The sequence below is a fragment of the Pseudonaja textilis genome, chromosome 8 (assembly GCF_049901715.1).
Source record: "Pseudonaja textilis isolate UNSWEBS1 chromosome 8, rPseTex1.2, whole genome shotgun sequence".
Taxonomy (NCBI): Eukaryota; Metazoa; Chordata; class Lepidosauria; order Squamata; family Elapidae; genus Pseudonaja; species Pseudonaja textilis.
In genome coordinates, this window is record NC_141997.1 from 29,606,824 (window position 1) to 29,621,914 (window position 15,091).

At 34.6% G+C, this 15,091-nt stretch overlaps 1 protein-coding gene across 3 annotated transcripts in view; it reads left to right on the forward strand.

Annotated features, from left to right (window-relative positions):
• Positions 1-15,091, forward strand: part of PCCA (propionyl-CoA carboxylase subunit alpha) — a 228,113-nt gene that overhangs the window by 57,745 nt on the left and 155,277 nt on the right. For all 3 annotated transcript variants that reach the window (XM_087937924.1, XM_087937925.1, XM_026708397.2), the window contains 2 exons: positions 7,000-7,131; positions 12,994-13,030. In XM_087937924.1, the coding sequence (XP_087794050.1) occupies positions 7,000-7,131; positions 12,994-13,030 (169 nt within the window). The remainder of the gene's footprint in view (positions 1-6,999; positions 7,132-12,993; positions 13,031-15,091) is intronic.

Here is a 15,091-nt window from a genome sequence, read left to right on the forward strand (position 1 = left end):
GAGACTGAAGATTTTATTTACACATCTTTGTCCACAGGATAGTAATCACAGTTTGAGCAACAAGCAATGTTAACATTTAAGGGAAGGATATATCGTCAAGAGTGTTTATTGTGTACCTAGGTATAGAAGAAAAAGATTCAAGTTTAAGCAAAGTTATTTAGAAATGTTTATTCAAATTTAGAATACAGAGGATTTTTAAAAAATAAGCCCATATTATGAAAAAATAGCAATAGCACTTAGATTTATATACCACTTCACAGTGCTTTGCAATCCTCTCTAAATGGTTTACATGTCAGCATATTGCCCAAACAATCTGGGTCCTCATTTTACCAACCTCAGGAGGATGGAAACTGAGTCAACCTTGAGCCAGTGAGATTTGAACTGCCAGATTTGGCATACCTGCGATTAGTACATTTACCCATATTCTATTGTTCTTTATTTACCCATATTCTATTGTTCTAGGATCAAGAAGGATTGACTTCAGAAGATTACCATTTGTCAAATAGAAGGACATATTAAAATTTGGTATGACAACTAAGGAATCTGGATATGGGAATGAGTTCAGCTACTGTAACAGTAATAATACTCTCCATGATACAAAAGCCTTGTGCTGTTGTCTTTTGGCTCACCACGACGCCTTTGTCAGGCATGACCAGATGTTCATAAGAATACTCACACAACTAATCTTGCTTATCCCTTTTGTTGAATTAGGGAGGTTATTATTTTTACATAGTCATTCTCGTATTGAAAAACAGTGACTTTGAAATAAATTTTGTATTTTTCATCATCTCATTTCAATTTCTTTAAAATCTGAGTATGAGAATATACTATTTCCTTGTATGTAATGGGAATTGGCTACAGACTTTGAACAATGATACCTCATAAGTTGTTCCTTTATTTACATTCTCCTTAAACTTTTATATAATCTAATATACTTATTAATTAATATTCACTGTAGGTATTAATATCTCAAAATTACACATTATTTTTTTTGAGTTTTTATTTAATGTCTAAAAATTATAATGTAGAAGTACTGTCAAACCTTTAAATTGATTGAAATATTTATTGAATGCAAAAGTATGCCATTGTGACAATTTATGTCATATGTATGATAATGTGCAAATACTGCCAATGACTTCATTTACTTCAATTTAAGCAATTCGAATGGCAATTCCACACATACTATACAAATTATGTCATTTGCACAATTGATGTTTAATAATGTCATCAGGCAAACAATCTATACCACTGTAAATTTGATTTATTGTATGTGTAGTCTGTTGCATCAAATCAAGCTTTTGCGGTAATGATTTCAGGTGATGCATTGACTCCAACATCAGGACTAGAATATTCAAATTACTGTAATACTTTTAAAATTACTTTCCTTAAATGTAGCATAACAGCCTATAGTAATTTCCTCAAAGTCTATCAATTGTGTCACTTCCTATTCATCTAGATCAGTGATGGCGAACCTTTTTGGTTCTCAGTGCCCAAACCAAAATGTGCGTACGTACCGGAGCACCAGAAACCCAAAGACCAGCTGCCTCGTTTACATTTGCATGCTGGAAACAGGAAGAGCAGCTGCCGATGGCGTGTGTGCCACAGGTTCGCCATCAAGGATCTAGATTGTTGGGGCAATATACTGACTCTGTAAATCACTTAGAGAGGGCAATAGAGCACTGTGAAGCAGTATATAAGTCTAAATGCTATTGCTATTGCTACATTATTGGTTCAAAAAAGTCTTAGTGATGCCTGCTATACTTCAGAGTACTTTTGAAGCAGAGGTGGTATTTAGCAGGTTCTGACCAGTTCTGGAGAACTGGTAGCAGAAATTTTGAGTAGTTCAGAGAACCAGCAAATACCATGTCTGACTAGAGATTTTACAGTATCCTTCCCCTTCTATGCCCACCAAGTCACACCCACAGAACCGGTAGTAAAAAAAAATTGAATCCCACCACTGTTTTGAAGCAAACTTTGCTTTCTCATCAAAATCATTCTGAAGTTTGGACCACTTTAGTCACTCTCAAGTATTTTTTGTATTTGAAATATTAATTATTCACCTTTATAAGTTTTGTAGATCGTAATGAATGGGAATTACTTGATTATAGAACTTCTTTGATCCTATCAAAGACTCATATCTTTGGAAAACTGCTAACTTTTTAGTAATAACCTGCAGAAGTTATATCCTCAAATTAGTTAGGCTTCTAGGAAGAAACAGGAATTCTACCAGTTTATTTGCAGTTATTGGTGCCCAAGAGGGGCACACTATGTATTGAAATGAAAGGTTAGCATACTTTAGCCACATACCAATTTTGATTCCTTTGTTAATTGGCTTCTCTTTTTCTAGTTTCAGCTCTTCGGGGAGAAAAGATAACATTGCAGGTCAATAGAAATATTGACAATTCAACAGGGCTCACAAACTTTTAAACACCACTGTACGCCTTGATAATGCAGCATTTGAATAAAGTATAATGCATCATACATTGTTATCAGTAAGAATAATTAGAGAAAGAGGGATTGTGCTACTTACCTGATTTAGGTTTAAAAATCTTTTTCATATGATAGTGCTCACATTTTACACACTGAAGACTAAAAAAATCTGCAATGTTAATAGATAATCACATCTGATTTTTATTTTTTGCAAAACAGAAGCAGTCTCAGATGCTTCTGGGAACTCATTAGAAATAAATGGAGCAAACACACTACAGGAATCCAAATACAAATCTATTTTTAAGGGAATCTTGAGCTTTTGCAGTAGAAGTGTTTGAACATCCATTCTATTAATTGTAGAAACTACTTAAGATATTCAGTGTCAGTGATCAAGGCCAAGTGTGGAGAATAACTATAGTAGTTCTACTTTCAAAATTCTTGAAAACCATTTAAGGATGTCAGTAGGAGGTAAATTAAAGCCATATGCATTAAGAAGCTAATAATTTGAAAAATGTACAGGAGCAATGAACCTTGGAGTTTGTCATGCACTGAAATGACTATTAGAAACAGCACTGTGTAGTCCTAAATAACAAAATAAAAGTAAAATGAAGTCTGTCTAAAGTTGAATCATCGTGACTTCAGTAATCCAAGCTCAACCTCAACACTAGTGAGCAAATCTCAGTAAAATTGCAAGTGTTATACTTTTTGGGGGGAGTGGAGAGAAATAATATCTGTTTTCATCTAAAAAGTTATAATGTAATAATGTTAGATGCAGAATTAAAAGCAAATCTTGTGTGCACAACACATTAAAACAATCCAGAATATTTCTTTCTTTTTGTGTTTTCTATTATTAGTTCTCTGCAAGAAATGCTCCTTTATCTGAATGACTTGTTTTCAAGTAACTATGCTAAGGAATGCACTATTGTGTGGTCATTCTTTCAGATCATATATTTAACATCTTGGATTTTATTCATATGCTTTACATTTTGATCAATACATTTGCTAAGTGCTATTGCTATAAACCAAAGGTCTCCAAACTTGACAGCTTTAAGATTTGTGGTCTTCAACTCCCAGAATTCCTCCTCTAGTCATGTTAGCTCAGGAATTCTGGGAATTGAAGTCCATAGTTCAGTTGCCAAGTTTGGACACCTCTGCTTTAAACAATCTATTTGCCAGATCAAATACTAGAAGTCAAAAAGGTACCAACACAAGGACCTGGGTTAGGCAGATTGGTCTGATGTTATTAAAAGGTATCATTGCAAGATGTAAGCTGTCTTAAATAAAGCTGCTTTTTGCAATTGATTGATAGCGATTTTGTCAATGCCAATTATATTCATGAAGTGCTCCAAATGTTTGGGGATTTTCCATGCCTGCCTATGCTCCTTGGTAAATAGAGTCTGTCAACATTGCTACATGGATGACTTTGGATTTTAAGATCTTCCTCTCTTGATATATTCACTTGTATTCTTCTTCTTGACTTTAGTGTGCTTGATGATGTCAGCTGGATGCCCAGATTTGTAGTGATCATCTTCATCCAGATTCTTGATGTTATTTCCACTGGTGGTGCAGTGGCTAGAATGTAGTATTGCAAGCTAACTCTGCCCACAGCCTGGAGTTTGATCCTGACAGGTTGACTCAGCCTTCCATCCTTCTGAGGTCTGTAAAATGAGGACCCAGATTGTTGGGGGGCAATATGCTGACATTGTAAACTGCTTAGACAGGGGTATAAAGCACTATGGAGCAATATATAAGTCTAAGTGCAATTGCTAAATGCTATAGGGCATCTTGATTCCTCCAGGTTTCATTCTTCTTCTTCTGTTAATTGTAAAAGTGGCATATTTGTCCAGTCCTAATTGCATTCCTGTGTCATAGGACCTTGCTTTTGTAATGGAAAGTGCATGGATGTGAAGCAACCAATAGTTGGACTTAATCTATAGGCGACTTCATAATTTTGTGATTGAGCCAATTCCTAAAATGTCTTTGATGTTGCCATATTACCAAGTTACTTCAACAGAAACTAGTGTAGTGAATTTGATGACAGCATTTTATAATTGCAAGAACAACAAAAAGTGTCTCGGGAATAGCCTTGAAGCTACGCTTCGTCATTTCTATGCGGTTAGGTTTGAAGTTTAATGGGTATGTGATATTTTTCTTTACTTAGACGAATACTTTTAATTCAGTCTGGTCTAATCTTCATTGCCATTTTTTATTTTACACAAGCAAATCTTGGCCTTACGTTATCAGAAAAGAAAAACTATTACCGTGGTTAATATTTGTGCTGTTTTTACTTTGGTCATTTCCTCTTTCTTCAGCTTATCATCCTTCATGTTCCCTCTATCTCTTTCTTCATTTTTCTTTAGGGAGAAAAAAGTTGGGAGTTCTTAAGGCTTTGCTGCCCCTGCCTTCTCTTTGTATTGATCAGTAATACTAAAAAAGAGATGAGTTAACACAAACCTGAGTAGACTCTGTAACCTTCCCCCCTTCCGCCTTTCTGGAAATGTAGATGCAATAACATTTGCAGTTGAAAAGGTTCATTCTCAGTTTCTAATGTTTAAGGATGCAAATGAAGCATTTTGTCTCTTCTGTGCCTGGAGGTGTTATGCAAGAAAACAGAAAGAGGTTTCTAGGATTAGTTCCACAGATTCCTTTTATCATGTAAAAATCTATGACGGATTTGATTGCCAGGAACTGAGGAAATCCTATATGGAAAAGATCTAAAGAAAATTCCTCCCATGTTTCACTTTCCTTCTATCTAAATCAGTAACCAGCTTGATCGTTACAGGGAATATTTCTTGGAATGCATGCAATTTTCTATTTACTTCAATTATTTGTTCTCTCTTGGTTTCATGTTTTTATATACTTCCTGATTACTTCAGTGTTCTGTTTGGAAAAGTATACAATTGTATTAAAAGAAAAATAGATTTGGATGCTCTGACTTTTGGAATATAAAAACTGTTTAAATCAGTCTGATAATTCTCCAAGATTTCAGCTCTCTTATTCTCTTTTAGTTTTAGTTGACTATGACAAAGAGTGAATGTGGGAATCCATGTGTTGTTTACAGTTATTTTATGCATTTATTTATTCCCTTCAATATTACATCAAGTAAGAGTGCCTAGAGTTGTCTTATAGGGGAGATGGGCAGCATAAACTTTTAACAAACAAACATTTAAGAGAGTCAGTTTGGTGTACTGCTTAAGGCATCAGGCTAGAAACGGAGAGACTTTCAGTTATAGTCCCACATTAGATGCAGAAACCAGCCCTAGGAAGAAGGCAATGGCAAACCACACAACAGCTTTCAGGAATGAACACTGTTGAAGGTACACACTTTAAAAAAATGCTTATTTCAAATAATGACATTAATTCAGCTTCACCCATGTTTGAGATTGGTCTGACTGTCTGTCTGTCTGTCTGTCTGTATCCATCCATCCATCCATCCATCTCAGATTTTTTTTTAATGTGTTTAATGGCAAGTAACGGCTCCTTGTAAGAATAGTATATTAGTTTGGGCTGAAAACATTTGGAGAAAAATACATACATTTGTTTGCTATTAACTTTTGGCTTAAAGATGTGAACTATCATGATCTGTATGATGGAAATGTATTGTTTCAGTCTAAGTTTTACAGAAGTTAAATTTGTAGAATCAGATATAGTAACCAAGTGGTAAGAAACCAAGTTATACACATGCATTTGTGACATATCCTTAAATCATTTCTTTGATATACTTGACTGTTTTGTTCTGCCTGAAGTAGGGCAGACTAATAAATAAGTAGTTTTATTATCTTATTAGTTAGCTAAATAATAAGCCCTATGAAAGACACCTATACAATTTTTGTTGCCATTATCACATTTTACTTAACACTTAGTTAGCTGTAACTATAATCCTCTTAGCATTCAACATCCTTTCAAGCACCCCATCTCTCCAAAAAGCCCATTATGTATTGTATATATGTCTGTAGATTGGGAAACATAATTAAGGGTTGACATAATAACATCTAATATATTTGAATGGAACAGTATATTCTTTATTACCATAAGTATCCAGATGAGTTTGTAAGCTGCAATATAGCATAAAAATAATTGTAGCTTTTCAAGTATTTCTTTAAGACATCAGTCTAAAATGGAAGATGTTCTTGATTAGTTTGAAGGTTTGTATTTAGAAATCTCTTGTTCTGAAAAAAAATTCAAAGTCCATTTTGCGTATCTTCAGCCCTTATAAAAGAAAAAAAGTTGTCATGTTAATTTTAAAGAACGTAGAATGAAATCCTGAACTATATTACATAACGTATCTTAGTATGTTCTTGTGGCATCTCAGAGTTATGAACCTAATTGCCCTTTTCTCACTAATGAGATGCTGTTAGATAAGTCAGGCAAAAATATAAAAATATCAAATTTTCAGCTAGTTTTCCTTGGTCTGGTTTTGATTCATACAAACAGTAATTATGGGATCTTTGCTTTCTCTTCTCATGTGTACTTTTAATGTACTGTTTCAAGTTAAAGTTACTTGTAGTATGTGAACTACGTTCAAAGAGGTCCATTGTAATATTCTTTCTTCCTTCTTTGTTTCTTCAGGCATCGGAAGGTGTTGTTTTCATAGGACCAGATATGCATGCCATTCAAGCAATGGGAGACAAGATAGAAAGCAAACTGTTAGCCAAGAATGCAAAGGTCAATACTATACCGGGTTATGATGGGGTGATAAAGGTAAGAATCTTTTTGAAATCGGGTATTTATATAACCTCATTTTTAATTTAAAAAGTCCTTCGTGGATTAAGATTAGGGTTAAGAATAAGATATATAATTACAACCTTCAGTGGGGCAGTGGGATGTGTGATGGAAATCTTTGCATATGATAAGTTGTTGAGATAAATAACACTCTTCATTCTGTATAAAAGAATAGTAAACTCAAAACTATAACTATGATCCGTTTCACATAATACTATATATGTGAGCTCTCTGGTCTTATGATTGTATAACTTTGTAGGATAATTACAAGTACAAACAAATAAATAATAAATTAATACATCAATAAGAAAGGAGAAGCTTTTCTTCACACAAAAACAATGTTTTGAAGAGATAGTGATTTGTTTCCCCATAGAATGAAATGACTGCCATAGGTAGATAGAAGAAAGGAAAATTTGGGAAGGACCCTGCTGCATGTGTGAGTTAAACTACTTCCCTAGCCATAAAAATGAGATTGTGTTAACTCAGTTTTGAAAAGTTGCTTCAGAAGAGCATCGCCTTTAATGAGTCATTAACAGATGCTGCTTTTGCTTTTACATGTTATGAAGTATCTTTTAGAAATCAAATTAGGATTATGAGCCATCTGGGGTTTTGATTTAGGATGGGTGGCCATATAAATGTGTTAAAAAATCAAATCAAATAACATGAAACATTGCAAACCCCACTAAAAATGGTTAAGAATCAATTTCCTTAACTATGTAGTTTTGCCCTAGCCTCTGTTACTTGATCACTTAAAATATGATATAGTGGAGAAAGGTATGAACATTGTGGGACCTGTGAATGAAAAATGTCTGCTGTGCTTTAAATGTTAAATATAGTACAGGTGGTCCATGGTTAATGATCGATCACTCAGCAACCAGCCAAAGTTAAAGTAGCACTGAATGAGGAAACATACAGTCAGTCCTTGGACTTTTCATAGCATCTACACAGTCATGTGATTGCAATTTGGGCCCCAGCAACTGGCTTGTAATTACAACAGTTGTAGTGTCCCACATTCACTAGTTCTCCATCTTCCACCTTCATTGCCAGCTTTTGACAACAAAGTCAGTGAGGAGACTGGCAGGAAGTCACAGCTGACAATTGTGACATCACACCTATCGACTGTGCAGGAGTCACCTAACCATCGCAACTAGAATTGCCATTATAAGCCAGCATGGTCATGAAACATTATGCTTTATGACCATATATCACTTAGCAGATGGAGTTCCCAGAGCTAATTACCCTTGTTAACCAAGGACTGCCTGAATCTTGCTAGTCGTAACATTGTTCCCAGTTTCTTTTTCACACTTGGGATGAAAAATGGCCAGACGCCCCTCTTTTTAGTGCTGTTGTACCAAATGGTCACTAACTGAACGGTTGTAAGTCAAAGATATTCCTTTATTCCTTTTGTGTAGTGCAATAGCATAGAACAGATTTTGGGTTAGAATGAGTGCAATGGTAGGGTTACAGCTCGAGAAATGCAAGTGGTTTGGATATTTCCATTTTGGAGCCAGTCAGTGACTTTCACTTTAAGTTGCCTTGTTTTGAGCATACAAAGAAACCTTTGCAGAACTCATGGGGTGAGCGGGGCAATTGACAGAGTATGCATTGCATGATATATGCTTGGTTCTGACCCATAGCTAGCTGTGGATGTCTACGCTGAACATGTTTATACCTTGCTGGTATCTATTGTGGAAAAAAGTGTGAGTCAAACGCAAGGGTGTCAACAAGGTACAATAAAAAAGGTACAAAAACCTGTGATGGTGTCATTGAAACTCCATCTGTTTTTTGTTTTTTGTTTATTCTGGTAGGGTGCTTTTCAGTCACACCAATACAGCTTTTATTTGACTGTTTTGATCATATCCCTTTCCAGTGTTATTACCCTTAAGCACTTAAAATACAAAGGTAGTAACTTTTGGCTAAGTATTTTATACTTACACATGTTATGATATGATACTTAATGTAATATGAACCCAGAGTGGGATGGAGCCCTTTAAATGGCTGGTATGAGTGTGTGTTGTCAGCAGGATGGATGGTGGATGGGGGTTTATTATTTTATTATTGTTATTTCTCTTATTTTATATTTTTATCTGCTGAAAGCCTCCATCAGTTACCATGAGTGAGTAGGCAGCAATATAAAAACTTAAAAATAAATAAGCAAAATCTGGATTTAAGTTTTGTTTTATGGAGAGAGAGTGTAGATAGCTTTGAACAATATAATAGTTATTTATTCTTTTCACTACCTTTGGCCTTCAGTCCAAAGCATTTCCCATGACAGCCATTGCTAGATATTAAAATGGCCCAAATCCATAGCTACAGGACACCTATTTGCATAAAATTTGCCAGCACTGTTTTATATGGAACTGCAAACAGGGGCCAATTTCAATCATGAAATAAATTTTGCAATATTTTTTGATCTTGGTGTTTAGATTAGGACATCTTTGGGAATAATACCACCTTACTTACCAAGGCTGTAGTACAGACAAAAAAAAAAAAGAAGCATAACATTTGAAAGGTGTTCTGTACGTGCTAAATATGATCCTATGTTGTATATAGACATTAAGGTAACTACTTGAACAAATAATGCAACCAAAATAAAGATTTGGTTATGGAAGCCATGTACAAGTATAAATATTAATGGGTCTTAAAGAAACTGTAGGACTCTAGGCTTCAGTAGAAATGTTTAACATTTATTTGTCATTATTCTTCCATCTATTCTGTAGAGTAGATAAAATATATGTATGCTGATGCTGATTTTGACTTCAGAATCTTGATATCTTTAGTTCTGCCTTTCTTTGAGAATGTATAAAATATTTTCCCCTTCACCTGAACAAAATATGCAAGCATACATGCCTATATTTAGAGTACATCACTTGAAGTCATTTCATTTGTTTACATTTTCACAAGGAGAGAATAATTTGGGGCATTAAGTCTCGTGTCTCCTTTTTCAAGAGATTCATCTTTCTATAGGTGGTCCATAGGACCTCATTGGATGTGTCCATGCAGTAGGTATGGATGGTTGTGTGTCAAGGGAAGGAGATCAGTTTATAAACACCTCTTTAAGGATCCCCACCTATATGCCAATTAAACTTAGAAAAATGTTAATTTTCCTAAGCTTTTGCCTTTTGGCAAAGGAATGTGATAATCTTCAGAGGAATAACAAACTGGAGAGTTAGTTTGTCTCCCTTGTTCCCTATAAAACCTCCCTCCCCCAAGTGGTGAGCATTTAACATTTTACCAATGTTAAATCTGAAGTCTAATTGTAAGTTGGACCTGGGTAATAAGATGATCTAGGATTGCAGCATAAGGAGAAGATGGAAAAAAGTGTAACTACCCTTTTCTCCATATCAGCATAATATAGACATGCAGACCCTGCATGGCAATGAAGCTTGGGGAGGAAAAAATATTTTTCATTGTTAATTCTTAGAGCAAAAGAATTAGAAATGGAAAAGATGTTTCTGTTTGGTTTCCAGAACATGTACCAAGCCTTAAGTTCAAACTCCTGTTTCTGGAGATTCTTACTGGATTTGTTTATAGACCAAGAGGACATAAATAGGAGCTTAATATCTCAATGATTGGGAATGTTTAGAAGAAAAAACAAATAACACGGATAGAAAAATGCTGGGAAAATAATAAAGGAAGATTTCTTAACTTTTTCTGTTTGTTCTTTCTCTTTTCAGAAGTAGACTGTCCTTTAAATAGAATAGAGTAGGTCTGATGCATCTATGTGTCTGACTAGAGGAAGAACATTTATTATTCTAATATTTTTACAAAGTGGGCTGATAGAATAGTGAAACAGCTTTTGTTTTTGAAGGCTGGGAATTATAGCTTAACACTTGTAATAAAAGGAGTAATAAAGAGTAATTTTAGTGCTGCTTTGAAATGTAAATGCCATACAGTAGCTAGTTGACTTCTTATAGGCTTGAAGTCTGAAACAGTTATTCCCGGGTTCACAGGTAACTAAAAGAGAGTGGAAGAACTAGATCGCTTCAACTTTAAAATTCTGTTAATAAAGCTACGCATGATTTTTGGGGGTAGAAAAAGACATGAAAGTTTCCTCCTTGGCTTTACAGTAATCAGGCATTTCGTTAGTCCTCACTCTTCCTGCATTTTATTCAAGAGGCTCTAATTGTCTGTATTTGGCAGGTTTAACACTTCCTGACAGAGAGGCTATTAAGGGGAAGTATTCTCACATAACTGTCACAGGCAGGAACAAAGAACCTTCAGACTCAATGTGTGGAAATCACTAACATTCTTAAATGACCCTTTTCATGCATTTTTAAAAGTCCCTCCAAGCTAGAACTTGGTGCCTGCCGGGGGCCGCAGAGAAAGCAACAAGGTGTAACAGTAAACCTTGATTTTATTCTTTCCTGCTTTTTGGGATGGATTTCTGTTTGGTTTAAAAGCAGTTTTTGTTTGTAAAATCTCATTAATAGATGTGCCAATTTGAAACACACATACACACAAAGATACCCACACGTGATACTAGTTTCAGGGTTGCTTTGAAATTAACAGGCACTATTTGCAGAGGAGAATAGTTAATGAAAGGAAATTAAATTTTCTAACTATTTCCTGAATCAGCTTCCTTAATCTTCCTCACACTCTTAGTAGGTACTAAAATGATTTTGTTTTAATGATTGATTAGGAAAAATCTTTCACCCCCTCTTTCTTTGAGGCAAGGAGAACTCTTGTTCCATAGAAAAAAAAACCCAATGTTTTAAAATATCAGTTTTCATTTTAATGTTCAGTCCCTACAGATTAAGTCATATAGATTAGCTGGAGTGTTCTGAATATACTATATACCAATCCAGCAGCAGTTTTAAAAACAAGAGTGAATTGTAACAAAGAATTGTGAGCTCACCTATTTACTTTGAATTTTAGAAAGGCAGGCCTACTCATACTTATTCTATTTTTTTTTTTTCATTTCAGTAGGAGAAATAGTTTTGGTTGCTATTCTTGAACAGTTGAGTGTCAGAAATCATCACTGATGTGGTCAGAGGAGATCTTGTGGATTTGTTCAAGATTGTAGTTCAAGATTTGTTTGAACTACTGGGGATTGGGATCCTCTATAGAAAAATGAAGCAATAATGCCCTTTTAATCATTATTTGAACTATGTTTTGTTACTTTCTCCACCCATGTATCATATTCAGAATCTTAATTCTAAAATAAAAGTAAATAGAGGTAACAGTTTGTATTCTGTTGTTAAAATGCCAATTGCTATTAATGTTTGTGAGTCGAAGTTTAATTTAAGGTTAGGATTACTTTTTGAATTATTCTTTCACCCCATCACTCAATTTCACTCAATTTATGCAACTTTCACCCTTCACTCAATTTATGCAACTTTTCTGTGAATCTTCTAAGACGTGTGTTGATGCTGAAGCTTAGCCAAACAATAGAGAATCAACTCCCCCTGCTGACTATATCTAGGCCAACATGATACAAGGGTGCCTAAGAAGACAAGAAGAAACTAAAAAAAAAAATCAAATAAAAAGGGTATTAGCTGGCTGCTGTCAAATCTTAGTGTTCTAATCTTTGCTTCTTCGTGAAACCTTCTAAATTCAATAATTTGAGCAACTTGAGTAATCCTTCTGTAGTCGTGTTGTTTGTTGTTTTTTGTTTCACTAAGTGATTCTTTATTGCTCAAGGGCTGTGTAATGCAAGTGACAAGGTAAAATTTACATTTCATTGGAATTAATTTTATATTTCTCTGAATGAAGTGGGTCAGAAGGTTGTAAAATCAAACATTAAATGTATTGAAGAAGGCAGTATAATATATCATTGCCTCAGAGACATTGAACAGCACTGATGGGATTAATGGTGGGTCCAATTTCCTGCTTTTACAGGATGCAGATGAAGCTGTCCGAATTGCAAGGGAAATTGGTAAGTTAGGGTTTCTTTACATGGGGACTGTAAGAGATGCGCATGCTTTTCAGAAGATGCTCTTGACTAAATTATCCATTTAATCAGGAATCTCTTTGGAATACATGATTTTTGGTTTTCAAATTCTCTATTGCTATAAGAACTGGGAGATGTCCTTTGCACTTTAAAACTTAATTCTCTATTTATATCTACATAAATGTCATTTTAGCAATTTATGTTGCAAACAGGATGACCTAATCTGTTTAAAAATTGGGTGTTTCATGAGTTTGTCTAAAATGTGTTATAAATAAGTTGCTGATTCTTAGAGAGCAGATATAATTGTGCTTACTCTAATTTTTCCAAAACCACGTGTTGATCTGTGATACAATATAGGCTTTGGTGAGCTACAAGTAAGGATAGAATTTATGTTCATTGTACCTCCAAATTTGATTTTTTAAAAATAATAGAACCTTCTTACTTGTTTTACAAAATGAATTCTTACTGAAATTGAGTGGAGTTTATGTTTTGAAATATCTTTCTCTGGATCGTTGTCTTGTATTTTGACAACTTCATTCTTACAGAATAGATTTTTTTTAACCATTTGAAATTTTGAAGTGTAAGAAGTAGCCATTCCTTCAAAACTGCAGTTCTCTAACGGTGACAGTAATCATGCAGTTTTGCTGGCAGTGTTCTGTCTTGGTCTGGATGTCCAAGTACAAACCAGAGCTCATCCTGCTTAGCTTCTGAAATAAGATAAAGATGACTAAATGTTGCCACCTGCTAAGGTGGCATTGTAGACTATAATTCCAATTAAATTTAAACTTATATTTGATCTTGGCCTATATTATGTGATAGTATCTTAGAGAGACTAAAGTTTATTCAGAAATCTTTGTCCAGTTGTTATTTCTTAGTCTTAAGTAACCTATACGAAGAGGGAGAACATGAACATTATAAAATAGAGATCCAACCTAGATATGAGGAGAATTTCATGAGAAGAATTAATCAGTAGATGGCTTGCCTTCAGAAGTTGTAGGTGCTCGATCATTGGATAACCATTTGTTTGAAATGGTCTAAGGTTCCCTGCTTGAACAGGAGATTGGATTAGAAGATCTCCAAGGTTTCTTCTAATAATTCTAATGAGTTAAACAGTTCTGCTTTCCCTCTGTTGCCTTTTACTTCCTTGCCGTTTTCTCTCTTTAGTGGACCAACTGTTTCCTTGATTTTTTTCTTGTTATTTATATATTGGAAGAACCTTTTTAAAAATTATCTTTGACTTTTGTTGCAAGTCTTTGTTCGTTCTGAGCCTTTGCTTTCCTGACTTTGTCTTTGCAGATTCTGGTATCTGCTGATATTCTGCCTTAGTTGTATGTCCCTCTTTCCATTTTTTGTACTTGTCCTTTTTTTCCTTTCAATTTGCCAGAGAGATCTTTGTGCAGCCATGCTGGTTTCTTCTTGGATTTCTTGTTTTTCTTTCTCAGTGGTATTGTGCTGGTCTGGGCTTCTATGATCATACTTTTCAGAGTTTCCCAAGATTCTTGAGTTGTTTTCCCCTTTAGGATTTTCATCCATGAAATCTTTCCCAAATTCTCTCTGAGTTTATTAAAATCAGCTCTTTTAAAACCCAAGACTCTGATGTCATTAATTCTGATTCTGATTCTGATTCTAATTCTAATTCTAATTCTAATTCTAATTCTAATTCTAATTCTAATTCTAATTCTGATTCTGATTCTGATTCTAATTCTAATTCTAATTCTAATTCTATCCCTATCCCTATCCCTATCCCTATCCCTATCCCTATCCCCCTTCCCTAAACTAAGAAATGCAGAACTTAATAAGTCTTATGGTTGTTTTGAAACGTAAGACATAGTTGACTAACTTTGTGACCTTGCACATGAGGAATGTTTTAATGAGAATTTTTCTTCCGAAACAAAGCTAAATTTCTAGGTACAAAAAGCAGTTTTGAGGGAAATGGAAATAGGAGAAAGGAAAGGCTACAACCACAATTGTGTACAGAATTTCAAATAAAATAATATAATCAGCCCAGTTATTATTTCTTATCCCCTTGCATGAGCTGGACCTTTT